The sequence below is a fragment of the Syzygium oleosum genome, unplaced genomic scaffold (genome assembly GCF_021117445.2).
Source record: "Syzygium oleosum isolate NSW1041296 unplaced genomic scaffold, Sole_v2.1 Sole_v2.12, whole genome shotgun sequence".
Taxonomy (NCBI): Eukaryota; Viridiplantae; Streptophyta; class Magnoliopsida; order Myrtales; family Myrtaceae; genus Syzygium; species Syzygium oleosum.
The window spans coordinates 2,923,701-2,949,194 of NW_026607496.1; the positions used below are offsets into that span (position 1 = coordinate 2,923,701).

At 39.3% G+C, this 25,494-nt stretch overlaps 1 protein-coding gene across 1 annotated transcript; it reads right to left on the reverse strand.

Moving 5' to 3' along the window:
- LOC115664870 (uncharacterized) lies at positions 1–22,365 on the reverse strand. The gene is made up of 3 exons (XM_056316670.1): positions 21,971–22,365; positions 5,341–5,536; positions 1–731 (listed from the first exon to the last, which is right to left on the reverse strand). Exons 1-3 carry the CDS (start codon positions 22,363–22,365, stop codon positions 129–131), a joined length of 1,194 nt encoding a protein of 397 aa, XP_056172645.1. The 3' UTR covers positions 1–128.
- Positions 22,366–25,494: the final 3,129 nt, after the last annotated feature.

The following is a 25,494-nucleotide window of genomic DNA, read 5'->3' on the forward strand; positions in this document are numbered from 1 at the left end:
TCATTCTATAAATAGATCTTTGGTAACAAGGTAGGGCAATATAATGCAAAGTAATTATTCAAATTCTTTGAGGAAATACATTCAGTATTGCATCGGCCCTGCTACAAACAGCCAACTATAAGTGGATTTCACCAATTGCTCTCGGCACGAAAGATGCTGGGTCCATAAGTGGATTTAACCATTTGGTATAGCAGGGGAATCTGTAGTACTACGAATAAAGCGACCGGAAGAGAGGCCAGCAAAGTAATGGGGATAAGAACCCAGTCCAGTCTCTTATCCAGCACAATTGTGAGAGTTGCAGAGAAGGCCACCAGCATGAAAGCCAAGGAGAGGAAGAGAAAACAAAGGCCCATTATGATCTTCTTAGGCAACGCCTCAAGAAAATCTTGCGCCTCGTACCGCGAAGTTAAGATGGCTAGGAATAGCAAGATGGCCGTCACAGAGGAGAACAAACCTAACGCATCCGAAATTGTGAAAATTAGGAGAGAGTCCTTTCCTAACAACAATGGGACTCCAATTTTGTCGTCATTGCCTCCAGGCATAGTGAAAGTAGCAGCGAACAATACTGTGGCAATTAGAGTTGAGACGAGCATACATGAATTTGCTATGACCTTCGCCCATTTCTCTCCATTCTTAAGCAACTCTGTGTGATTCTCCACGAATCTATTCCAATATGTCTTATGCTCGTAGTAGCGAGTTCTCACATTAGGGACAATCCATCTTTCCACAGCCTATGCATAAAACTCACAAATAGGAGTCTCGATAAGTAAACTAAGTATTGAAAAATTTCAGAAAATTGATGAGGGAACATCTCAAGGAGATTATGAAGTATCCAACACTTGATGCGAAATTGCTTAGAGGTTAAGTCCATCATTTCTGGCAGAATTTTAAGGATCACTTTCTTCTGAGCTTCGATGATAATTTTGTGCTTCATTTTTAGTCATAAAATATATACATGATAAGCAATATGTTTCTACTTTCTAACGATTCAAGTTTCATGAAAATCTCTGACGTGGTGGTTCAGTCGTCACCAACGTTCTACATGAAAAAACATCAGCGATTTCAAACGAAAATTGCCTGTAAAAACTTTATTGAAATTTCTCGTAAAAATTTATGACTAAATTAACAAAATTAAAAATTTTAAATTTATATCCGTAGGTTAGATTTAAAAATGATTGGATAATCATATTTCTCCTGTATCATTTCTTTGGTAGGATCATATGGATTTTGCATTATTCTAAATTCTGCAAATTTGTTCTTTCTTCTTATTTCTTTGATTGATTGATGTGATTGACTTGGGAGTTGTGATGGTCATTGTCATCTTGATTCATGCGCCAGAACCAACCCTATCAATCTTTTTATTCATCCCTTATCATTTTCTCATTAATTTTCAGAACCCAAACTTGTTTTGTTTCTAGGGAAAAAATCATCAAAAACCCCAAACTTTTTCACTTGTGACACATTTACCCCGAACTTTTTTTTGTGACACCAAAAACCCCAAACTTTGTTATTTGTGACACATTTACCCCAATATACATTGTCCATGGGCATTTTCGTCTTTTTAGCCTTTTCTTTTCCTTTTTACTTTTTTTTTCTTTCCGGCGAGGGCCGCCCTCGCCGGCGTCGGGCGAGGCTCGCCCTCGCCTGGGCGAGGCTCGCCGGCGTCGGGCGAGGCTCGCCCTCGCTGGGCGAGGAGGGCGAGCCTCGCCGATGCGGCGAGGCTCGCCCTCGCTGGGTGAGCGAGGGCGAGCCTCACCCGACGCCGGCGAGCCTCGCCCTCGCCCGGCCCTCCCTCGCCCGGGCGAGGGCGAGGCTCGCCCCGTCTTGGCGAGCCTCGCCTCGCTCGCCCGGGCGAGGACGAGCCTCGCCGGCGTCGGGCGAGCCTCGCCCGAGCGAGGGCGAGCCTCGCCCGACGCCGGCGAGGGCGGCCCTCGCCGGATCCGGCGAGGGGCCCTCGCCGGAAAGAAAAAAAAAGTAAAAAGTAAAAGAAAAAGCTAAAAAGACGAAAATGCCCATGAACAATGTATATTGGGGTAAATGTGTCACAAATAACAAAGTTTGGGGTATTTGGTGTCACAAAAAAAAGTTCGGGGTAAATGTGTCACAAATGGAAAAGTTTGGGGTTTTTGGTGGTTTTTTCCCTTGTTTCTATAAAGAAAATAATATCCAAGTTGATTTGTCTTTTCTAGAAAAACTTCATGAAGAAAATTCATTTTCAAGCGTCCAACGGAAGGTAATCAAGTGCATTGCAAAGTGGGAGTTATGTCTTCATATTACATAATTGATTGTTCAAAAGTAAATCAAATAACATGCTCTATAAATGGATAGTTACGTAATAGGAAAAGACGCAACTCAGCCTTCCAAGGTTGATGCAGTTAGTTAGGAAACAAAGGATTTTCAACTTAGAAATTGAAATTTAGCATTTCAAATCTTATCAATTGCATACAAATTGTTCTAAATTAGAGTCAGCTACACATGCCAAAGGTTTGGATTTACTCAGTTTGTGGGGTTATAAGTAGGGGTGATTGGTATCCGATTCGGTCCGGTTCCGCTTGGAACCGAGAATCGGACCGGTAAGACCGGTTCTTATTTTTAGAACCGGGAATCGGACCGGTAAATCAGGGAACCGGGAATCGGACCGGACCATTAGTCCGGTTTCGGGCAGTCCAATGGAACCGTTTGCTCTTCACTAGCAAAAGATCAAAAAATTTCACTTGACATCCCTTTATCATAGCCAAGTAGCCACGAAAGGCATACAACTAGCCATGCTCATGGCTTGGCATGGGTTTTATCCATAACCCATTTGATGGTCTATTCATTCCCATTCGATGTGGGACTCTTGGCATTTGCATGAAGACAAGCCAAGAGGCTCACATTGAAGGCGTTCAAGGCAAATCGAGAGTCCCACATCGAATGGGAACGAAGAGGCATTAGAAGCATTGTGCATCAAATCCAAGCCAAGTCTTGTAATTTGAGTTCATTGTACCCCAGTCAAGCATTGTAATTAGAGTTCAATGCGTGACAATTAGAGTTCAAATTATAAAGAGTTAAAATTAAAATTTTAAATAGTGTCGGTCCGGTTCGGCTCCCTTTGGAAACGGGAATTGGACCGAAAATTTACCGGTTCCAAAATTGGGAATCGGGAACCCGACCGCCGCCCCTTAAAACCGCCCAAAACCGACCGGTTCGGGCGGTTCCCTTTGCACACCCCTAGTTATAAGGGTGTTCCATGGGTCAGCTGTGCAACGATGCCCATGCAACGGCCAGTCGAGCCTCCTCGAGGGGTGGCGAGCTATGCTGTTGCCCCCATGAAGCAACCAAACCTCTTCGAACCACGGACAAGTGTCGAGCACATGAAGCAACCCGCAGGGTTCCCCAAACCTTAGTGACAAAGGGGGTGACCCCTTCTTGTTCCTCTTCGATGATCACTTACTCCCTATTTTTGTCCTTTTTATTTTTAGTTTTTGTGATGTGGCGCCGATTTGCACCATATCAAGGCCACTTTTGCAAAAAATAAAAGAAATTAATAAAAAAATGCCAATAAATGTCTATAAAAAATTGATGAAGCTAACGAAAAAACTAACGTGAAGGAGAAAGACAAGCTTTAGGACTTATTAAGCATGAAATTCAAAGTTTCAGGACTCGAGTGCAGGATTGACATAAATTTTAGGACTCTTGTTGTATGTAATTGTCCCAAGTTTTTTTTTTCATGACAGAGAACAGAGAGTTGAAATGAAATAAAGGTAAATATATCGTAAAAGCTTCTTGATGTCATTTTTTTTTAGACAATGGTTTGCATGAGTAGAACTTTAGTTAATAGCTCAATTAACTAATGAGAAGTGTTAGTGAATTAATAGCTAATCAAACGAAAATAGTGGCCATAAATGAACTTAGCTAATCTTTTGATTGAAAAAGAGACGATTCATGTCATACTGCTTTAAAATCATTATCCATCTACATACATTCAATTATATTGGAACTACACTATAATCTTAAATGCAAAATATGATACAATATGGAACTAGCAAAGCTATCATGCAAATATACGATCTAAATGTTTTTTTGGGCTCCAAATTAATATACATGAGTTATACATGAAATGATTTGCATTATAATCCCTTAATTGTATGGTGGCAGACACCTATACAAAGAGTCGGTCGACTTTAAGAAAGAGTCACTTGGATTAGATTATTTGGTGCACAAAAGTTGGGCCGGATATTTCTGTCTGCTACAAAAAAATATTCTATGTATATTCTCAATCTCCAAATAAAGTTCTAGCCATCATATTTTAAGGAACTTGTCAAGAAGATATGATAAGGGTAGCACTATTTCCATCCACATTTTGGCTAAGACACTCCTTTTTATTAGTTAACCAGTCGAAATATGCTTCTCTCTTTCTTCAATTTATTGTTTCTTTCTTTATCAATCTAACCAACAAAACTGACTATATTTTTATCATCTCTCTCATCGGTTTCACAATATAAATGACCTATTACACCAAACAAGATATTATCTTATTATGCATCCTGTTATCACTTTGCCTAGATAAGTTGTTAATGTTGATTCGCGGTCTCATATTTTTAACCATGAAAGCTATATAAAAGATTAGAAATTTCTATTTATGATGACTTATGTATACACAATTAATTGTCTATTTTTTATCAAATAGTTTGAGCAAAACTTTATTTCAAAGTTGAAAATTATTTCAATCTAATTATTTAGTCGATCTTGATAAAAAAATGGAAACAAATTGATCAACATATGGAAAAGGTTAATTTTTTGAAAGCATGATCAAAACATGTTTACATTTAGATCATGTTGAAACAAAAGATGAGCACAAAAAGGAAAAAAAAAGGAACTTCTTATGGTACTACTTCTAACACGAAGAAAGTAATTAATATTGTTAATAGATTCAATCTCATAGCAAGGGGATCAAAATTTTAAAATGCACTTAAAACTTTCCTTTGAAATATTGTAATGTGAGTCCGAAAGTAAAGAAGGTGTAACTAGATTGAAGAGAGAGAAACATTACATTAAAGAGAGGGATATTTTGGTAAGTTAACTAAAATAGGAGTAATTTACCAAAATGAGAGTGGAAATAGTGTGGTCCTATGATAATTATCATTAAGCGTGGTTGTTAAATATATGAAAAGAAATATACTTTACCTTATACCATTGGAGTTCTCTTTGCATTTGAAAAGCTGCTCCCGCCACGTTAGTTATCGCATCGAAATTAGGGTAGTACTCTGTTGCTGCGTACTCTGCTACTCTGCTCATCATTTCGCTTGATTCTTCCTCTGTAGGCCCGGGAACTAACGACAATTGATTAGTTGAGCTTACCTTCAAAAAGAGCCTGAGAGTCCTTTCTTGGCGACACTTCACAGCACGTGCCGTCAACCTCACACCATAAGGCTTAATCCAAATAAGCTCCGGGAAAAACTGAATACATAGCTTCACAATTTCACTGATTCCCCTGACCATAGCTTCATCCAATAGATTATTCTCTTGGATAAAATCGGTGATCTCGGTAGTTTTCCTATGAGAGATTGCGATGCAAACTTGTTTTGCCAACTCTACGGCCGCCATGTGTCGTCGCTTCACCTCGTGAATCCTCTTATTTATAGGAACTACAAAATGTCAAAGAAAAATGAAAACGGAAAATGAAGAAGAGGCGGCGTTTGGATTTTACTTGAAAAAAAAAATACAGGAGTCCAGCTTTGCATCCCAATTTTTGTTATTAGACACAACAGTTTACCAATTATCGTATTTTCCCACAAAAGCCACTACCACATTTAGAGCTTGGGTTGGTGGGCGATGGGGAAAACGATCTCATTCTTTTTAAATTTTTCTACTCTTTTAGAAAAGCTATTTTGATCTTTTTTTCTCCATTGGGATAAAGTCCTCAAATGCGAAGCGTGAGTTTTAGTAATTGCTGATGCAAAGTACAAAAAAAGGTATAAAATCATTTTTGGCATTTTCCAACTATCATGTCTGGATGAAAAAAATAATTGGATGTAAAGAAAGTAGAAGTGATTAGAGGGTAACTAAAGAAAGTGATCTTCCTTGAAGTTCAAACGAGGTTTTATAATGTTAATCATTATTAAAGGAATATAATTATAAGACTTAACTTGAGAGTCACATGCCTTAATGTCAATGTTTCAATAATCAAATTGTGTAGATAGGGTTAATTAGTAATGGCATTCCATGCATTATTCATAATGCATATCATAAAAAGAAAAACCAAAAAGAATCAATTGATATTGCATTTAGAAATCATGTTTAGACCATACATACATCGTTTGGTCTTGAGTTAACATTTTGCAAAACGCTTGATGTGTTGGATATAATGGAGCTTTACTATTGCTTAGCGCATCAAGGTTTTCCTGTTTCCTTAAGTAATTTATTTATCTCTTTGATTATTGAGTGTTGAATTTTTGTTTGCATACCCGCATGATCACCTATCACATAACAGTGGTTTAGAATTAAAATTAAACAAGCATTCTTGCAAAATATTTTTAAATAAAGAAAAAAAGTACTCAAATGGTGTTAGATCTATCTAGCGTAATTAAGTCCCCATATTCATGAAATCTCCACTTCTCAAAGCAAGACATTCTTCCGCATTTTACTTAGATTTCTAATCGACCAATAATAGATTAGTGGTGACTCCAAAATGAATCGATTTGAATGTTTAATTTTTGCGCTAAGTCTTTGTTTAGCAATTCATTAGCTTTTCTTTGGTGGTTCACTTTTGGAAAGGTCCCGCTAGGTGATTGTTTCATGGGAAATAGAGAGGGGGAGGGGGGATTACGAGAAGGGAAAAAGGAAAATAAAAAAATGGAAGGAACGGATCAAAAGGAAAAAATAGAAAAGGGACAACAAATTTGAACAGCCAATAGCCAATGTAGTAAAGTATTAACCTCTTTAGAAGATAAATATAGCTTCTGAATTTATATCATAATTTTGAAGGATTGATTGATTAAATAACAATTCATAAACGTTTTTCGAACATATCAAAAGAATTGCTTCCACTTTTGAGAATGTGCTCTCTCCAAATTGGGTGTGGACTATTGGTCTTCTTTCTTTTCTTTTGTGTGGTAAGGCAGACCATAGGTTGAACCTTTAATATATGAATGGAAGAAGGTCAAACTAGTGATTAATTTAGTCTCTGCTGAACACATGCATGACTTGAGCAGATTTGGATTACTTGCCCTATGCCAACGTCATCATAAGAAACAAAGAAACACTTTTAATGAGGCCGGAGCCGAGCACATTAAAGACGTGATCATACAAGCATTACATTATACGATATCTTTGCCTAAGGCCTTTACGTTGTCTTTTGTTAGCTATCGGCAATGAAGCCTTCATGTCGTCTCCAAGAATTCTTCTTTTTCTCCTTTTTTTCCGACAAAGAACGGAATAAAGACATGATAGTACAAACGTTTTACATGTGATAGCAAAGTGAAACAACAAAAAGGAGCTGACATATATCAAGACAAACACCAAAAATGAAAAAGAAAAAGGAAGAGGCTGTCGTGCAAATGACATAGAGCCTTTCCATTTGTAAGTATATGTACTCCATATATAGTACATAGAAAGATATGTATGTAAAAAGATCATCACATAAACTACTTTTTATTTGCTATAAATGCTTATAATATGTTGTCACAAGGATTGGGAACTGAAATTCATGTGTTTTGATCGGATTTCATAATCGTGTCAAGTCGTGTAATTAGAAAACACTATACTTTTATTAACTACACTATAAAACTCGCATATATTAAATTTGCGTGAATTTGTCTCGCTCTCATGTTAGCCATATAATTGGGCATAGACGTGTTAATTCGTGTCAGAAAATTGCAAACTCTCTAGCGCCAATGATCAAAAACATTTTTAAGGGTAAGGGTGATACGTTCAAACATGGGTAACACATGTCTCAAGGGTAATTTTAATCCTTATTTTGAACCACTCAACAGTGACAAGGTTCAGATAATTTTAATCCTTAGAGTAGTCATCAGAATTTCGACTTTACTTTTTTTCATCGACTACCAGCACTTTGCTTTTTGGTCTTCCAAGTAGTTATCAAAATTTCGACTTTTAGATGACAAAGAGAGACATTATTCTTCTTTTCACAAATCGTTCATATGTATACGTATTTACCCAGTAACATATTATTAAGTTACTGGCATTTTTTTGAAAGTACCAATACTTATTGCACGTGAGAGGGGTCACTACAAAAAAACAAGGGATTAGCGATGAATTTTGCGACGAAAAATTTGGCAAAATCCGTCGCTAATCGAATTTGCGACGAAATTAGCGATGGAAAAAATTCCGTCGCTAATACGGCGTCGCAAAATTTTGCGACGGAAAATTTCAATTTCCGTTGCTAAATTGCGACGGAAAAAAATTAGTCGCAAATTAGCCACGAACACTATCCGTCGCAAAATTCGTCGCAAATTAGTCACGAACTTTATTCGTCGCAAAATTCGTCGGAAATTTCGTCGCAAAATTCATCGCAAATTTCGTCGTAAATTTAGTCACACATTTCGTCGCAATTTTCGTCGCAAATTAGCCACGAACTTTATCCGTCGCAAAATTCGTCGCAAATAATTCGTCACAAAATTCATTGCAAATAATTCATCGCAAAATTCGTCGCAAATTAGCCACCAACTTTATTCGTCACAAAGAATTCGTCACAAATTAGCCACGAACTTTATTCGTCGCAAAATTTATCGCAAATTAGCCACGAACTTGATTCGTCGCTACTTATTCGTCGCAAATTAGCCACGAACTGTAATAGTCGCAAAATTCGTCTCTAAATATTTGTCGCAAAATTCGTCGCAAATTTTACACCATTTGGGCCATCAAATCTTGTCCATAGCAATAGCTACGCATTAATGAACATCATGTAATACATTCAAAACAATCAAAGGACACGAGACAATCATAGATTCCGCTTCAGAAACAGAAAACGAACAAACCAGACATAATGCCATATAATTGAAAAATATAACTGAAGGAAATATGCTAGTTCGCAAAAAATAATGATATATGCAAAGTTGCAAAGTCTGACATGATGCTATTTGATATCCAATCTTATAATACATTCAAAACATTCATAGGAGGCGGGACAACCATAGATTCTGCTTCAAAAACGAAAAATCGACAAACCAGACACAAGATTGGGCAACTTTGGTACTTGGCAGGACACCAAAAGCAGTCAATTTTGTCGACACCTGATGAAATGTGGATACATAAATAAAGATATTCAATCAGTCCAGAATATAAAAGAAGCATTTATGCATGGATGTGGAACTAGGTATAAAAAAACAAGTAAGAGGGTTAACAAAAAAACGTTTCAGGACGAACATCAATGTTCTTACATATGAATATGAGTCAACTTTGACATCCACTGTAGTTTTTTCACCCTTGTAAATCGTATTTCTGTCACCTAGGAAAAATTAGATCCTTGTCCAAACAGTATTCAACAGTTTAATGACTTAGAGAGGTGAATTACCAATACCAATTCCTAAGAAGAGAGGACTCAAAGTCAATTAAGGCATGTATTTCTACAATGTTCAAATATCATGATTTTTTGTAACAAGCATGTCATCCTGGGATCTCTAAATTTTCAGTTTTTCGCAAACAAAGAACCTAGTTGTAAGAAAGTTGTGCACAAAAAGTAATTGTAGGGCAGGAACATATTGGGTGAAACTGCACTTATGTCACAAAAGATTGTGAAGCAAGCTTACCCCCGATTTTGAGAATTTTAACTAGAAAGGACCGAGAAAATCATCATCATCATCGGCAATCTCAGCATCATTGTGTCGCTCATCATTGTGCCCATCACCTATTGGATTAGCGGGAGGTACAGGAGGAACCTCATCGTGATTGAGGTTGAGGTGTTGCATAACGATTTGCATTTGTTGTTTCAAGTCATTTATTTCTTCGTCCTTCTCTACAAGTATATTTTTCAGTTGGTTCAATTCTTGGGTCAATTGCTCGTCATGTCGTGTCCTCCTTCGAACAGCCACATTGGATGATGAAGTTGCAGCATGATTCGTCATGTATACCCTTAACAAGGATCCCATCCCAAATATTTTTTCTTTTTTCATCCCACCCGTTGCCTCCACCCATAATGCTGTACTATCAACTGATGGCTCAGACGCAGCAACACCATCACCACCACTAGCATTGCTCATTAAAAGTTCATCATATTTTTCCTACATTAACAATATAGATGAAAATAAAATAACTTCATATATATATAACTACCATAAATATTAAAAGCATTCACGGTTTTCATTCTAATTTTCATAAAGTCTAAAGTATAACCTTACATACCTTAATAGCTTTTGCTTAATCGCCAATCCATGACTTATCTTTTTTTTGAAATGTGCGCTCCAATGTAGCTGCAAATGTCGGTTCCGTCCCCAATTCATGTGCCTACAAAATGTAAACATGAGTAATTGAATTAAATTAACTTATAACTTATTTAACAGACTTACCATTCGTTTTTTATGCTCCCCAATGTTGATAGAGCCCCCAGCATATGTGGCAGACCCTTCACTAGAACTAGAAGATCGATTTTTTTTATTCTGTGATTCTTTTCAGTTTCCCAAATTCTGTTAATTTTCATCCAATTGTCAGCTGTAATGAAAGCCGGCTTCACTTGCTTGATGTTCGCTCTATTCATCACATTTCGTATGTGATCACTGACTTTCTTCTGAAAAATTCTTTTCACTTCATTCTCTTCCTCTTCATCCCACCTGAACTTCTGCTGCAATCAATACAAAAACAACTGAAAGTTATTATGATGGTCACATATCCATTATCATGCACCAGACAATTCGGCGATAGATTTTGTAAAGTTCATCTCGGGGAAAATATATGGTCCCTTTAGTACCTAAAACTAAAGAGTTGTTTTGGTCCCTTTACATCATTCTTGACCATTAATATACTACACCGAACTTAGTTGGTGAGAAAATAGAATATCTAAAATTTACCTTGAACTCATTCCACCACAAATCTTTCACTTCTTATGGAGCACTTCTGTAATTAATATACTGCCCCATCTAATAATTTTTTACTATTTTATTCAGTTCCCTCACAACAAACGTAGCATCCATAAATCTGCAAACATACGGATATTGTGCAACATCGACAATTCAGTTGACATCCATATCTAAAACCATAAATATTACATACACTTAAAAAAAATGAAGTACTTACGAATCTCCAAATGGGCATATCATGAATCGGTTATCTTATTCACCTGTGTTTCCCTCATTATTCGATTGTTGCGCTGAATAATAAGGTGGAACGGAAGGAGATGGATCTAAAGGAGATGGAACTGAAGGAGATTCAGTTCGCATGTGTCCAAGTCCCCTAACATGTTCTTGAGTGCTGGAGGAAGGGCCAACGTGTCCATATTGTCTATCAGCATATAGTGGTTGAGGGTTAGATGAAAGGGCAGGGGAAGAGGAAAGGGACGGGGACGGGGACGAGGACGAGGAAGGGGATGGTCTTCTATGCATGTGACCTTCACGTTTATACTGACAAGTAGGAAGGTTAGACAAATATGTAAAAATATATGAACACGTATTACGGACATATAATGAAGTACATGACGAAGCTTACTATTTTGTTTCAGAAGCAGAAAATGTTTCCTCTTAATTAGCCAATGCCGAGTGTTTATGACGTGCAATTTTCTACGAACAAATATACTATGAATCGTACTCACTTTAATATCAAACATTAATATATGAGCACGATATGCCATGCTAAGCCGACAATAGCCATAATTAACCACACGATCCACTTTCAAACAACACGATCATTCATCAAGTACAAGATCAACCATGAAACATCAATTTCAGCCACATGATCTTCGTTCTCGGCCACACGATCATCAATCAACCCACACGATCGGGCCATAGTCAACCAATCAGCGACAATTAAGCAAATCAACCACACGATTAAACTAATTAAGCATACGATTGGCATTAAACAACTAAGGGTGCGAATAGTAATCACTCTGCTCCAGAAATCAAATTGTTGCCAGAAATTGATTTTTCGCATTGTTGCCAGAAATATACTGCTGAAGGAGAAATCTGTTTGGTAAAACATGACTAATTCTACTTCCGAAATTGATTTCTGGAACTGAACTCTATTTTGATTTGTTGATTTTTTTTGCACTTAAAAAAATTTAAATTTTACTCAAAGTGGGTGGCCATAGGTATTATAAGTCATTCTGTAAAGTTTTGAAATTGTTAAAATTTTTAATTTTTTTTGGGCACCTAAAAAAAATTTTCTGCCTAAAAATGAGTGGTCACAACTATTCTAAGCCATTCTGCGAAGTTTTGAAATTTTTTATTTTTTAAATTTTTTTTGGGCACCTAAAAAAATTTAAATTTCACTCAAAGTGGGTGGCCACAGGTATTCTAAGCCATTTTGTGAAGTTTTAAAATTTTTTTATTTTTTTTAAACATTTTTGGGCACCTAAAAAAATTTAAATTTCACTCAAAGTGGGTGGCCACAAGTATTATAAGCCATTCTGTGAAGTTTTGAAATATTTAATTTTTTTAATATTTTTTGGGCACCTAAAAAAATTTAAATTAAAGTGGGTGGCCACAGGTATTCTAAGCCATTCTGTGAAGTTTTGAAACTTTTTTATTTTTTTTATTTTTTAATTTTTTTGGGCACCTAGAAAAATTTAAATTTCACTCAAAGTGGATGGCTAGAGGTATTCTAAACCATTCTGTGAAGTTTTGAAATTTTTTATTTTTTTATTTTTTTTGGGCGCCTAAAAAAATTTAAATTTCACTCAAAGTGGGTGGCTACAGGTATTCTAAGCCATTCTGTGAAGTTTTGAAATTTTTTATTATGTTTATTTTTTAATTTTTTTGGGCACCTAAAAAAATTAAAATTTCACTCAAAGTGGATGGCCACAGGTATTCTAAGACATTCTATGAAATTTTTTATTTTTTATTTTTTATTATTTTTTTTGACACCTAAAAAAATTTAAATTTCACTCAAAGTGGGTGGCCACAAGTATTCTAAGCCATTTTGTGAAGTTTTGAAATTTTTTATTTTTTTTATTTTTTAACTTTTTTGGGCACTTAAAAAAATTTAAATTTCACTCAAAGTGGGTGGCCACATGTATTATACGCCATTCTGTGAATTTTGAAATTTTTGATTTTTATAATTTTTTTTGCGCACCTAAAAAAATTTAAATTTCACTCAAAGTGGGTGGCCACAGGTATTATAAGCCATTCTGTGAAGTTTTGAAATATTTAATTTTTTAAATTTTTTTTGGGCACCTAAAAAAATTTAAATTAAAGTGGGTGGCTACAGGTATTCTAAGCCATTCTGTGAAGTTTTGAAACTTTTTTATTTTTTTTATTTTTTTATTTTTTTGGGCACCTAGAAAAATTTAAATTTCACTCAAAGTGGATGGCTAGAGGTATTCTAAACCATTCTGTGAAGTTTTGAAATTTTTTATTTTTTTATTTTTTAACTTTTTTGGGCACTTAAAAAAATTTAAATTTCACTCAAAGTGGGTGGCCACATGTATTATACGCCATTCTGTGAATTTTGAAATTTTTGATTTTTATAATTTTTTTTGCGCACCTAAAAAAATTTAAATTTCACTCAAAGTGAGTGGCCACAGGTATTCTAAGCCATTCTGTGAAGTTTTGAAATTTTTTTTATTTTTTTATTTTTTAATTTTTTTTGGGCACCTAAAAAAATTTAAATTTCACTCAAAGTGGGTGGCCACAGGTATTATAAACCATTATGTGAAGTTTTGAAATTTTTGATTTTTTAAATTTTTTTTGGGCACCTAAAAAAATTTAAATTTCACTCAAAGTGGGTGACCACAGGTATTATAAGCCATTCCGTGAAGTTTTGAAATTTTTTATTTTTTAAATTTTTTTTTGGGCACCTAAAAATATTTAAATTTCACTCAAAGTGGGTGGCCACAGGTATTCTAAGCCATTCTGTGAAGTTTTGAAATTTTTTATTTTTTTAATTTTTTTGGGTACCTAAAAAAATTAAAATTTCACTCAAAGTGGGTGGCCACAGGTATTTTAAGCCATTTTGTAAAGTTTTGAAAATTTTGATTTTTTTATTATTTTTTTATTTTTTGGGCACCTAAAAAAATTTAAATTTCACTCAAAGTGGGTGGCCACAATTATTTTAAGCCATTTTATGAAGTTTTGAAGTTTTTATTTTTTTTATTTTTAAAAAAAATTCACCAAATTTCATTTTTTCCCAAAATCTGACTTTTTTTTATTTTCTGGAAATTTTTATGAATTTTTCTAGAATTTTTCAATTTTTATGCATTTTCTGAAAAAACGCTTAATCAACCACACGATCGTCATTCTGTTCCGGAATGCATTCCATGCGCACCCTAATCAACCACACAATCGTCATTGAACGCTTAATCGACGACATAATCGACAAATTAACCAGGCGAACATCAATCAAAGCCACATGAAATCCTGAAATCGGCCCCTAACTTAGCCAACCAATCCGACACTAAACAATCCCTAAACAAGTCCGATTAATACTCATTATACTAGGCAGGGTTTAGGGAGTCGCTTACTTAGTTCAAGGACAAGAAAAACCAAATAATAATAATATTTTGGCCGGTCGGCCAGTGGCAAGCTCGGTGCGGGCGCGGGCCCAAGTGGTGGCTAGTCGGCCAGGCGCTCGGCCACGGCCGGGTGAACGACGATGGATTTGGGCGGCGACGGCGTCGGGTGGCGGCTGGGCGGCGACGGCATCGGGCGGATGCTAGGCGGCGACGACGTCAGTCGGCTGCTGGGCGGCTGCGAGGCGGCGACGGCTACGAGCTCGGGCGGCTGCTAGGCGGCGACGGCGTTGGGCGGCGGCTAGGCGGCGACGGCTACTAGCTCGGGCGAGGTGCGCGAGCGAGCTGGGCGGCGGCGAGCTTGGCCAGGCGAGCGGCGAGCACACTGGTGGAGCGGCGACAGTTGCGGCTGTGAGCTGCCGGGCGCGCAGGCGACGACGGCGACGGCGACGACGGGCTGGCGGTCTGGTCCAGGCGGAGAAGGCGACAACAACGGCAAGAAGAAGAAGAAGAAGAAGAAGAAGAAGAAAAGAAAAAGAAGAAGGGAAAGGTCTGAAAAAGAAGAGTGAACGTGACCGGGGGGGAACGTGCGCAGGCAGGGGGGAGAGAGAGAGAGAGAGAGAGAGAGAGAGAGAGAGAGAGAGCCGGGTGCAAAAATTTGAAACGTGCGCGAATGTGGTTGCGACGAAAAAAAAATCCGTCGCAAATTTGCGACGTAAAAATAAATCCGTCGCAAATTTGCGACGGATTGCAAAAATAAAGGATCCGTTGTAAATTTGCGACAGATTCCAAAAATAAAGGGCATTTGCTTTCCGTCGCAAGGACTTTTTTTCCGTCTCAAATTTACGACGGATTTTTTTTTTCCGTCGCAAATTTGCAACAGAATTATTTTTGCGACAGATTTTTTTTTCCGTCGCAAATTTTTGACGGAATTATTTTTTCGTCGCAAATTTCCGATGGATTTATTTCGGATTCCAAAAGTAAAGGACATTTTCAAATCCGGCGCAAATTTGCGATGGATTCGAAAATTTGCCGTGAATTTCACTTCGGTCGCTAATTCTTCGATGAACAGTAGCCACGAATAAGTTGTTGTCGTAAAATGAGCGACAAAATTAGCAACGATCCAAATCCAATGGAAAATAGAATATCGCAAATGTCATCGTACGAATAATATTTGACTTGTCGTCCTTTACTCTCCAAATTTTCCGACGATCAATTACATTAATAAGAATAATCGACAACAACAATAATGATAATAACAATAACAATAATAACAAGAACAATAATAATAATTATAACAACCAAAATAACACATGTCGCAATAATAATTACACATCATTAGTGTTTTGTTACAAAAATTTTTATCTTCATGTTCGTCTTCGTCTTGATCTGCATTTTCGTCATCGTCTTGATCTTGATCTTGATCTTCATCTTCTTCATGAGCATCATCTTCATCATCTGTCTCAAAATCAGATTCTGAACCATCTTATACATTTAATTCGCAAATTTCAGTTGGATCCACATCTATCATTGCTCCACATGGATCTCGTAAAGTTGAAATGTTATATTCCTCAGTTTTAACCGTATTACAAACTTCCTTTTGTTGATAGGCTCTATCCTTCCGGTGTTCCTCGATTTTTCTCCATGTTTTGATTTTACATACAACCCACCAATCAGCTTTGTCACGTTTCAAACTAGGATACGATGCATAACATACTTGAATTGCTTGTTGTGCCAAGACAAATGGTTCATATTTCATATACCTTTTCTTGTGATTTATTTCAACCAAATTAAACTTCGTATGCACCTTCATTCTTTTGACGGGGTCGAACCACTTGCACTTAAATAACACAACCCGCATCATTAATGGTCCAGGGTACTCTATCTCTATGATTTCATCCAACAAGCCATAAAAATCACCTTTTGAACTGCCACCATTGGATGACCGAACAGACACACCACTATTCATTGTGGCTTTTCCCATTCCATATTCTTGAGTGTGAAAATTACATCCATTTATAAAATATGCTGGCCAACTTCGTACTCTTAACTGTGAACCCCATGACTGATGATATAGCAATCCTTGCTCTCCAAGTCCATCATGATTACTGTGAACCTAAGGTTACACATGCAAAGTCAATAATATATATTTTTAATAAATGAAGTATAAAATTTTAATAACTTGGTTTTGGTCCATAGGCAACTTACATATGTTTTGAACCATGCTGCAAATTGTTCATCGCATAAACGGTCAAATTCATTTGATGGTAGTCCATACATTGAAGTTTGGAAAGTCCTAGTAATAAATACTATTTATATATTAGCAAATATTTGACACACAATACATATATTTGCAAATTTACACTTACTCGAAGTATGGCTCGACTTCTGGGCAGTTCAGTAAAATATATGTATGGGCTGCATGCCATTCTTCGCTTGTTAAGTAACGAAACGTACATGCGCCGCTTGGTCGACCCAGATAATTGAAAATAGAGAATGCTTTACAATTGGGATCAATGGGGCCCTCATCATTTCTGCCTGCTCTCCGCCTCTTGCACTGCACGTGCTGCTTAAAATAGTATGATGCAAATATTGTCACTTCTTCCACAATATATGCATTACAAATTGAAGCTTCAACACATGCCTTATTCTTTACTTTTTTCTTCAAATGATATAAGAATCTAGTTGCAATAGAAAGAAGCTTATCGGAACATAATATATAATAAAGTAATTTGAACTTTATTTTAAAAAAAAATTACCTCTCAAATGGATACATTCATCGAAATTGGACGGGACCTGCAACTTTGGCCTCATAAGGCAAGTGAACTAAGAGATGCTCCATCGAATCAAAAAACGATAGAGGAAATATCCTTTCTAAGTTGCAAAGAATAATTGGAATATCTCTCTCTAGTTTCTCCATGTTTGATGCTTTTAACACTGTCGAGCAAATATTATGCAGGAAATTGCTTAACTCTGTAATGGCGCCCCATACAAAATTCGGTAGAACTTCCTTGAAAGCTATTGGAAGTAGTGTTTCCATCAATATGTGACAATCATGACTCTTCAAACCTGTAAACTTGCATTCATTCAAATCAACACATCTCCCGAGGTTCGAAGCATATCCATTAGGAAACCGCACAGATTTCAACCATTGACAAACAACTCGCCTCTGCTCTTTATCCAATGTATAAACTGCTTTTGGTTTTGGTCCCCTGCTGCTTGCATCCACATCTAGTATTGGCCGATCACAAATATCTCTCATATCTTTTCTTGCGTTCAAGTTATCTTTTGTTTTTCCGGTGACATCCATCAGAGTATTTATGACATTGTCGAAAATATTCTTTTCTATGTGCATGACGTCAAGATTACGATGAATAAGATGTGCCTTCCAATATGGTAGATCCCAAAATATACTGTGTTTTGTCCACTTATATGTACTTCCGTACGCAATAGTCGTGCCGTGAGGGTTCTGAACAACAGTTGGAAAGTCCTGCACCCGCTCCCAAATTTGATTGCCGGTCAACCTCAATGGTGGAGGTGTTCTTTCAGTCCTATTCTTGATGAGCTCTTTTTTATTCCTTCTGAATGTATGATTTATTGGTAAAAATTGTCTGTGATAGTCAAAATAGCTGGGCTTCTTTCCATGTTTTAATCTAAATGACTTTGATCTCTCCAAATATATCGGACATCCTAAGATCCCTGCTGTACTCCATCCAGATAATATTCCGTAAGCTGAAAAGTCATTTATCGTCCAAAGAAGAGCAGCCTTCATTACAAATGTTTGATCGGTAGAAACATCATATTTAAGGATACCTTCCTCCCATAGCCGTTGTAACTCTTTAATCAATGGTTGCATATAAACATCTATTAACTTTTTCGAATTTTGCCGGCCAGTCACGATCAATGTCAAAAACATATAAGGTGTCTTCATGCACATACCAGGTGGAAGATTGTACGGCGTTAAGATAACTGGCCAACATGAATAACTTTTTCCTGATTTCCCAAATGGGGCAAATCCATCAGCACAGAGACCTAACCTGATGTTTCGAGACTCTATCGCAAACTCAGGGTATATTCTATCAAAATGTTTTCATGCCTCTGCAGCTGAAGGATGACACATTAGACTCTCTTCTGTTTCATGATTTGCATGCCAAGTCATGTGTTCAACAGTGGCTTGAGACGCATAAAGCCTTTGCAATCTGGGGATTAAGGGCCGATAAAATATTTGCTTGCATGGTCTACGCTTCTAATTATGACTCTACCTCTTATTAATCTTGTACCTAGATTGGCTACAGAATTTGCAAGATTCAGCATTTTCATAATCTCTCCAATATAACATACAACCCCTACTACATACATCAATCCTTATAACCAGAAGACCTAAGTTATCCACTAGCTTTTTCATATCGTAAAAATCACTTGGCATAATGTTATCACGAGGCATTATTTCCCGCATTACTTCCACAAAAGAGTTGAAGCAATCCGCAGACACATTATGCTCTGCCTTAATATTTAACAGTCTTGCTGTCACTGATAACTTAGTGTGGTTGTCAAAACCTGCCCATAAAGGTTCATCTGCTGCTTTCAACACTTCCCAGAACTGATTAGATGAAAAAGTTCCATTACACACATTCTCATCAAAACCCATTATTCCTATCTCTTCCAATTGTGATGCATGAAGTGTACCTACTTATTCAAGTGTAGGAGTAAAACTAGTACTTGCATGGTTCGATTCTGAAATAAAATTCTGACTAACTGCATCAATCACCATCCTCTCGTCTGGGTTCAATTGGTCATAATAGCTACATTCTTCCCTAACTAAAAATTGATCACTTCTTCGATATCCTTCATTAGATATAAATGGTTCACCATGGTAAGTCCAATTATAATAATTCGGAGTAAACCCAAATCTACAAAGATGTTCTCTAACTTTATTACACACATTAAATTTACCATTACTGCACTTTTTATACGGACACCTTAACTTATTTCCATCCATGAACTCATATTTATTACTAGCAAAGTCTAAAAATAGTTCCAACCCAGTACGAAACTCATCGGTCAATCCTCGACGTCCAAGTAAGTTCTTATTATACATCCAAGCCCTGTTTCTTTGCATTGTGTCTGTATTAAAATAAAAAAATCTCGTAAATTATTAAAAATATCATATCTACTGTTCTTAATTAAAATTTTGTTTTTCATGCAATAATTACTTTGAAATTGAAAAAATTGAAAAAATTACCATGTAAAGAAGACTTACCCAAATATTTGACTGAAATCTTGATAGTAGAAAGTGGTCAATTTGATGATAATTGCAACGTTCACTTGGATTGCAAGACCTTCAATTGGACACGTACCTAAAAAAAAGAAAAATCACTTAACATTCATTTTTTAATAATTTTTATTTTTTTCATTTTTTTAATTTTTTTTCCCCTTATATTTTTCTTCGGTCGCCGGTCACTGGTTAACGCCGACGAGTTCGACCTCGCCGGCCATGGGCGAGGTCGAGCAATCTCGCCCCGATCTGAGGGAGGCCGAGCGGCCCCGCCATGGCCGCCGGTCGACCTCGCCGTCACTCAGATCTGGGCGATGGCGAGGTCGACGGCCATGGGGGGAGGCCGAGCGGCCTCGCCGGCCATGGAGCGAGGCCGAGCGGCCTTGCCATGGCCGCCGGTCGACCTCGCCGTCGCCTAGCTCGGCCTCCCCCAGATCTGGGCGAGGCCGAGCGGCCTCGTCGTGGCCGCCGGTTGACCTCGCCCAGATCTGGGAGACGGCGAGGTCGACCGCCACACCTGGGCGAGGCCGCCTGTCGACCTCGCGGCCTTGGGGCGAGGCTGCTCGGCCTCGCCCAGATCTGGGGGAGGCCGAGCGGCCTCGCCATGGCCGCCGGTCGACCTCGCCATCGCCCAGATCTGGGCGACGGCGAGGTCGACGACTATAGGGGGAGGCCAAGCGGCCTCGCTGGCCATGGAGGGAGGCCGACCGGCCTCGGCCCATGGCCGGCGAGGTCTCGTCGGTCGCCGGTCACCGGACCGGCGAACGGCCAAGAAGTTACAAAAAAAAACAAAAAAATAGTCAATAAAAAAAAATTTGAATCTAGCGACGAATAGTTTTGCGACGAACCGTATTCGTCGCCAATTAGTCACGAAATTAGCTACGATACTTACCGGTAGAAAAGCTTTACCGAGATTGATTTCTGCGCGCACGAATTATTGAGAGAAACGAAAGAGGGAGAAGGCCGGAGAAAAGCGGGGGGATGTGAGGAATCAGTACAGAGAGAGAGAAATTGACGGGTGGGGTGGATATGACGAAAGTTATTTTCCGTCATAAATTACAAATTAGCGACGAATCCGTTTTCGTCGCAAAATCCATCGCAAATTAGCGATGAATTTTTTATCCGTCGCAAATTAGCAACAGTAAAAAAATCCGTTGCTACTTTCGTCGCAAAATGGTAAATTTCGTTGCATAAATTAGCGACGGAAAATAAATCCGTCGCAAAGTTCGTCTCAAATTAGCGACGAAAAATTCCCCTTTGCAAATTTCCGTTGCAAAATTCATGTTTTTTTGTAGTGGGTGTTAAAATATTATCCGACATCGCTTGACAATAGGTTCTATATCCTCTCTATATTCTTGTGGTCTTCCTCCACCTATTAATTTAAACTTTTAGAACAATTAGTAATAGTTTCACAAAATCTCATATGATGCTAGTGCAGGAGGTCCTGGCTTACGTGTGAGGGGAGTATTAGAATACTTAAATATTAAACCATGCTTTCCTTTTTGCATATGTGCATTCAATCCCATCAGTCAAATTCTAGCTTGCACGCAGCTTAAACTTTTGGATCGGACTTTCTAACATATACTTCCTGTTACGCCCCGAACCCTAACGGGCTCGAAACACCCCTTCCTTCGGTCGTATTGAACGCGACGTTCCAGGACGCGTAGTCGACTAAAAGAAACACCCACATGTGTACGCAAGCGGAAGCGAAATAAAACAACCCAGACAATAAATAATGACAGAGGGATAATCGAAGCACAAAACAGTAATTGCATAACATTAGAAAACCGTCACTTACAACATCCGGTCATACATTTCAGGCGTTAAGCTCCTAAGGTTAATATCCACCATCATCATCATCAAAAAGGGACAGGTGGCAAGGTAGACTAACGAAATACACAAAAAGGCTCTACCAAAAGCTCCTACACCCAGTACCCAAATACCCCTACGATGCCCAATCCGAATTAGATCCTGAAGACTCGAACTCCGTGTCATAATCGATCTCAATCGGCTTTTCCTCAATACCCGGCTCCTCCTCGGGCTCGGACTCCATAGGCTCCTCCTCGGGCTCGGGCTCCATAGGCTCCTCCTCGGGCTCAGACACGGGCTTGGGTTCTTCTTCAGGTTCGGACTCCTTAAATTCTTCTTCGAGATCAGGATCCCCAGGTACTATAGGTTCTGGTACGGGCTCGGGACTAGGGTTGGGAACTTCAACATCCGGGTTCGTGACCTCACCATCGGGAGCGAGAGCAGCTGAGGGGTCCCACTCACCCACCCCGTTAAATGAAACATCACAAAACCGAAGCGGTCTGTAGATACCGTGTAAATCCTGATAATAGTACGCCCGGTACGTATTAGGCTGTAACTCCGGTCTACCCACATCTACCCACACCACTGTGGTATGCTTAACATAAGCCTCCCCGTCTCCTACAGGGTACTCTACCTCCGAGTGCTCAGTATGCCTTGGGATCTCAAAACGTTTAGGCGGATCGCTCATGGTCGAGGTCGAGGGTCTGAAATGGTTTGCATTACAGCAATGAGAATAAATCTCAATAAGCTAACAACCTAAACCCCATCTAGGCCAATGCGTACCCAGACAAGTCCCAACATGCAATTTAACCAATAATATCAAGGATTCACATAAACGTACTTAACTTGCCTCGATCCACACGTCACCTCTGCACATTAGTAAAAAACTATAATTCAATGGCTCAAGAGCACATCACTATTACTCGAGCACCATACACATGTACATTCACCAAATTCAATCAAACACATTTCGCACACGTGTCCAACCAACTATCCATGACCTGCGTCAACACGCCTCAGGTCCAGCCCTCCGATCAATCCGGGCTCAGTCCCACGTAACCACACCTCAGGACATTTCACTCGACCCGCGTAACCACGCTTCAGGTCATTTCTTGCCTTTCTAGCCACACCCGCGTAACCACGCCTCAGGTGGGTAGCCCTCCGATCAATCCGGGTTCAGTCCTGCGTAACCATGCCTCAGGACATTTCTCTCGACCCGCGTAACCACGCCTCAGGTCATTTCTTACTTTCCTCGCCACATCCGCGTAACCACGCCTCAGGTGGGCAGCCCTCCGGTCGATCCGGGCTTAGTCCCGCGTAACCACGCCTCAGGACATTCCTCATGCACATACACCACAACACAATTTGCCATACTAACACGTCATCACATCCCAATTCAAACCACAAGCTCACCACATTAGCCTACCGACCCGACATTCAAATTGGCCACATTCAAACATCAATTCCACCCACAAACGCCACGACAATTCAGTCATTTAACCCACCATAAATTAGCCACACAATAGCCACACAATCACCACCATTTAATCTATAAACCAATCACATTCCAACCAACTAATCTACTCCCTAACTTAGTCACTAAACCAATCCTAATTAACCCCTAAACAAGTCTAAAAATACCCAATGTACTAAGTAGGGATTAGGAAGTCACTTACTAGGTTTTGGCCCAAGGAAAATCGGCTTGGGACCGAAATGGCTCGGTCGGGGTAGCGGCGGCTCGGCGCGGGCAAGGGTGCAGCGGGCAAAATGGCCGGCCAGGCCACGGCGCCGCACTCGGCCACGACTTGAGACACTCGGCCACGGCTGGGCACCCGGCCAGGCGAGCGGGCGACGGCGGGGCACGCTCGGGCACGGCCTGGGCAACGGCCAGGTGAGCTCAGCTACGGCCCAGGACGGCGGCCAGGCGAGCCGGGCGACTCGGCCATAGTAGGGGTAGCAGCTGGGCTGCTCGGCCATGGCCGGGATAGGCGAGCTAGGTGGCCGGCGATGGCCAGGTGAGCGGCGACGACGGCGGGCGACGGCGGCGACAGCTGGGCGCTCGGCACGGGCACGCAAGCAGGCGACGGCGGCGGGCGAGCTGGCGACGACGGTGACGGCGTCAGGTGAGCAGCGAGCTGGGCTCGCGATGGCGAGCTGCTGGGCGATTTTCACGAAAATGTTTAATAATTAATGTATACTCCACATTCAAATAAATCACCTATTATGTCGTCGCCGTCGCCGTCGACGGCGACGGCGAGCTGGGCGGCGAGGCTCGCGGCGGCGTCGTGGGTGGTTGGGCAGCGTCGGGCGAGCGGCTGGGGGCGACGCGAGCAAGGCGCTGCGCGCGCGGAGGAGAGAGGGACGACAGTCGGGTCAGGGGGCTCGGACGGCGCCGTTGGGGCGGACGGCAAGGAGGTTGGGCGAGTGTCGGCACGAGGCGAATGGCGAGGGGCGGTCGGCGGTGACTGGTCGGGCGAGTAGAAGCAGAAGCAGAAGCAGTCGCGGGCGAAGAAGAAAGAAGAAGAAAGAAAGAAGAAGAAAAGAGAAAGGAGGAGAGAGAGAGGGGTTTTGCATGGGGCAGACGGGGAGAGGACGTGCGGGCAGGGGGGATGGGACGTTCGCGCGTATGGGAGGGGCACGGCAGAGAAGAGAGAGAGAGAAAGTCAACGCACTCGATCGCGATCCAACGGCCCACAAAAAACCCTAATTATAAATTAGGAAAAGGTCGGTAAACACTAAACAAAATACACTAAGAGAGAGGTCTACTAGTCAAAATCCGCACCAAATTTCACTTTTCGATTATGCCAAGCAATATCGACGCTGGCCACAATAATATCGACACTGTCCAATTAAATTCGTCCTGGAACTCCAAGAAATTCAACACCAAAGTTCAGGCTCTAAATAACGGCCAAATTCGATCGAATGTGATTTTAGCGAAATCTCAAATTTAAAATAACCCGAGAGTGATCAGTTCTAGGTGAGATTCAACTATAAGCGCACTGACAAAATACATGTTTTATAAATCTCAAAATGGGTCGAAATTCGGAATATCACACTTCCAAGATTAGTAAAGGTACTAACTTTTATTCAAAATTACCAACCTTAATTTAAGTGACTTGCCTCATTTTTCTACCATTAACTCACCGATTAATTTTAGCTTAATGTTTGAGTCCTAATTTTATCGGTTACTAACTATTATATGAAATTATCAACTTTTATTTGAGTCCACTTACTCACGTTTATTGATAGCCACAAAATTACCAACTGTTCCAATAGTTCACAACATGCATTTCCGAACTTATCATTGGGTTAAATTTACCAATTCTTATACGAAATTACCAATGTATTTCAAAATTACTAATTCTCTTAATAACTTGCTAACATTTATTTGTGGAGTTTAAATTATAAACTTTTATAGGAAATTACCAACTTTATCAATCAGTTGTCAATGTTTATTTGATTTTTTTTGTGAAAAATTACCATTTGTTCCAATAATCTAAGGACATCTTTTTTGCGGATCTTAAAAATAATTTAAAACCACTCATTCTGATACAAAATTAGCAGCTCTTATTTGAGCTCACTTACCAAAGTTTATTTAATTGTATTAAATGTACAATCTATTCCTATAATTTACCGACATCTTTTTTGAGGAGCTTATCAACTAGTTGTAGTTACCAACCACTTTTCAAAACTATTAACTCTTCAAATAATTTATCAATATTTATTGGTGAAGCTTGAGTAACAAACTCTAGAACAAAGTTACGATTCTTATTTGAGTTAGTTATCATTATTTATATGGTTGTTTCGAAATTCCAAT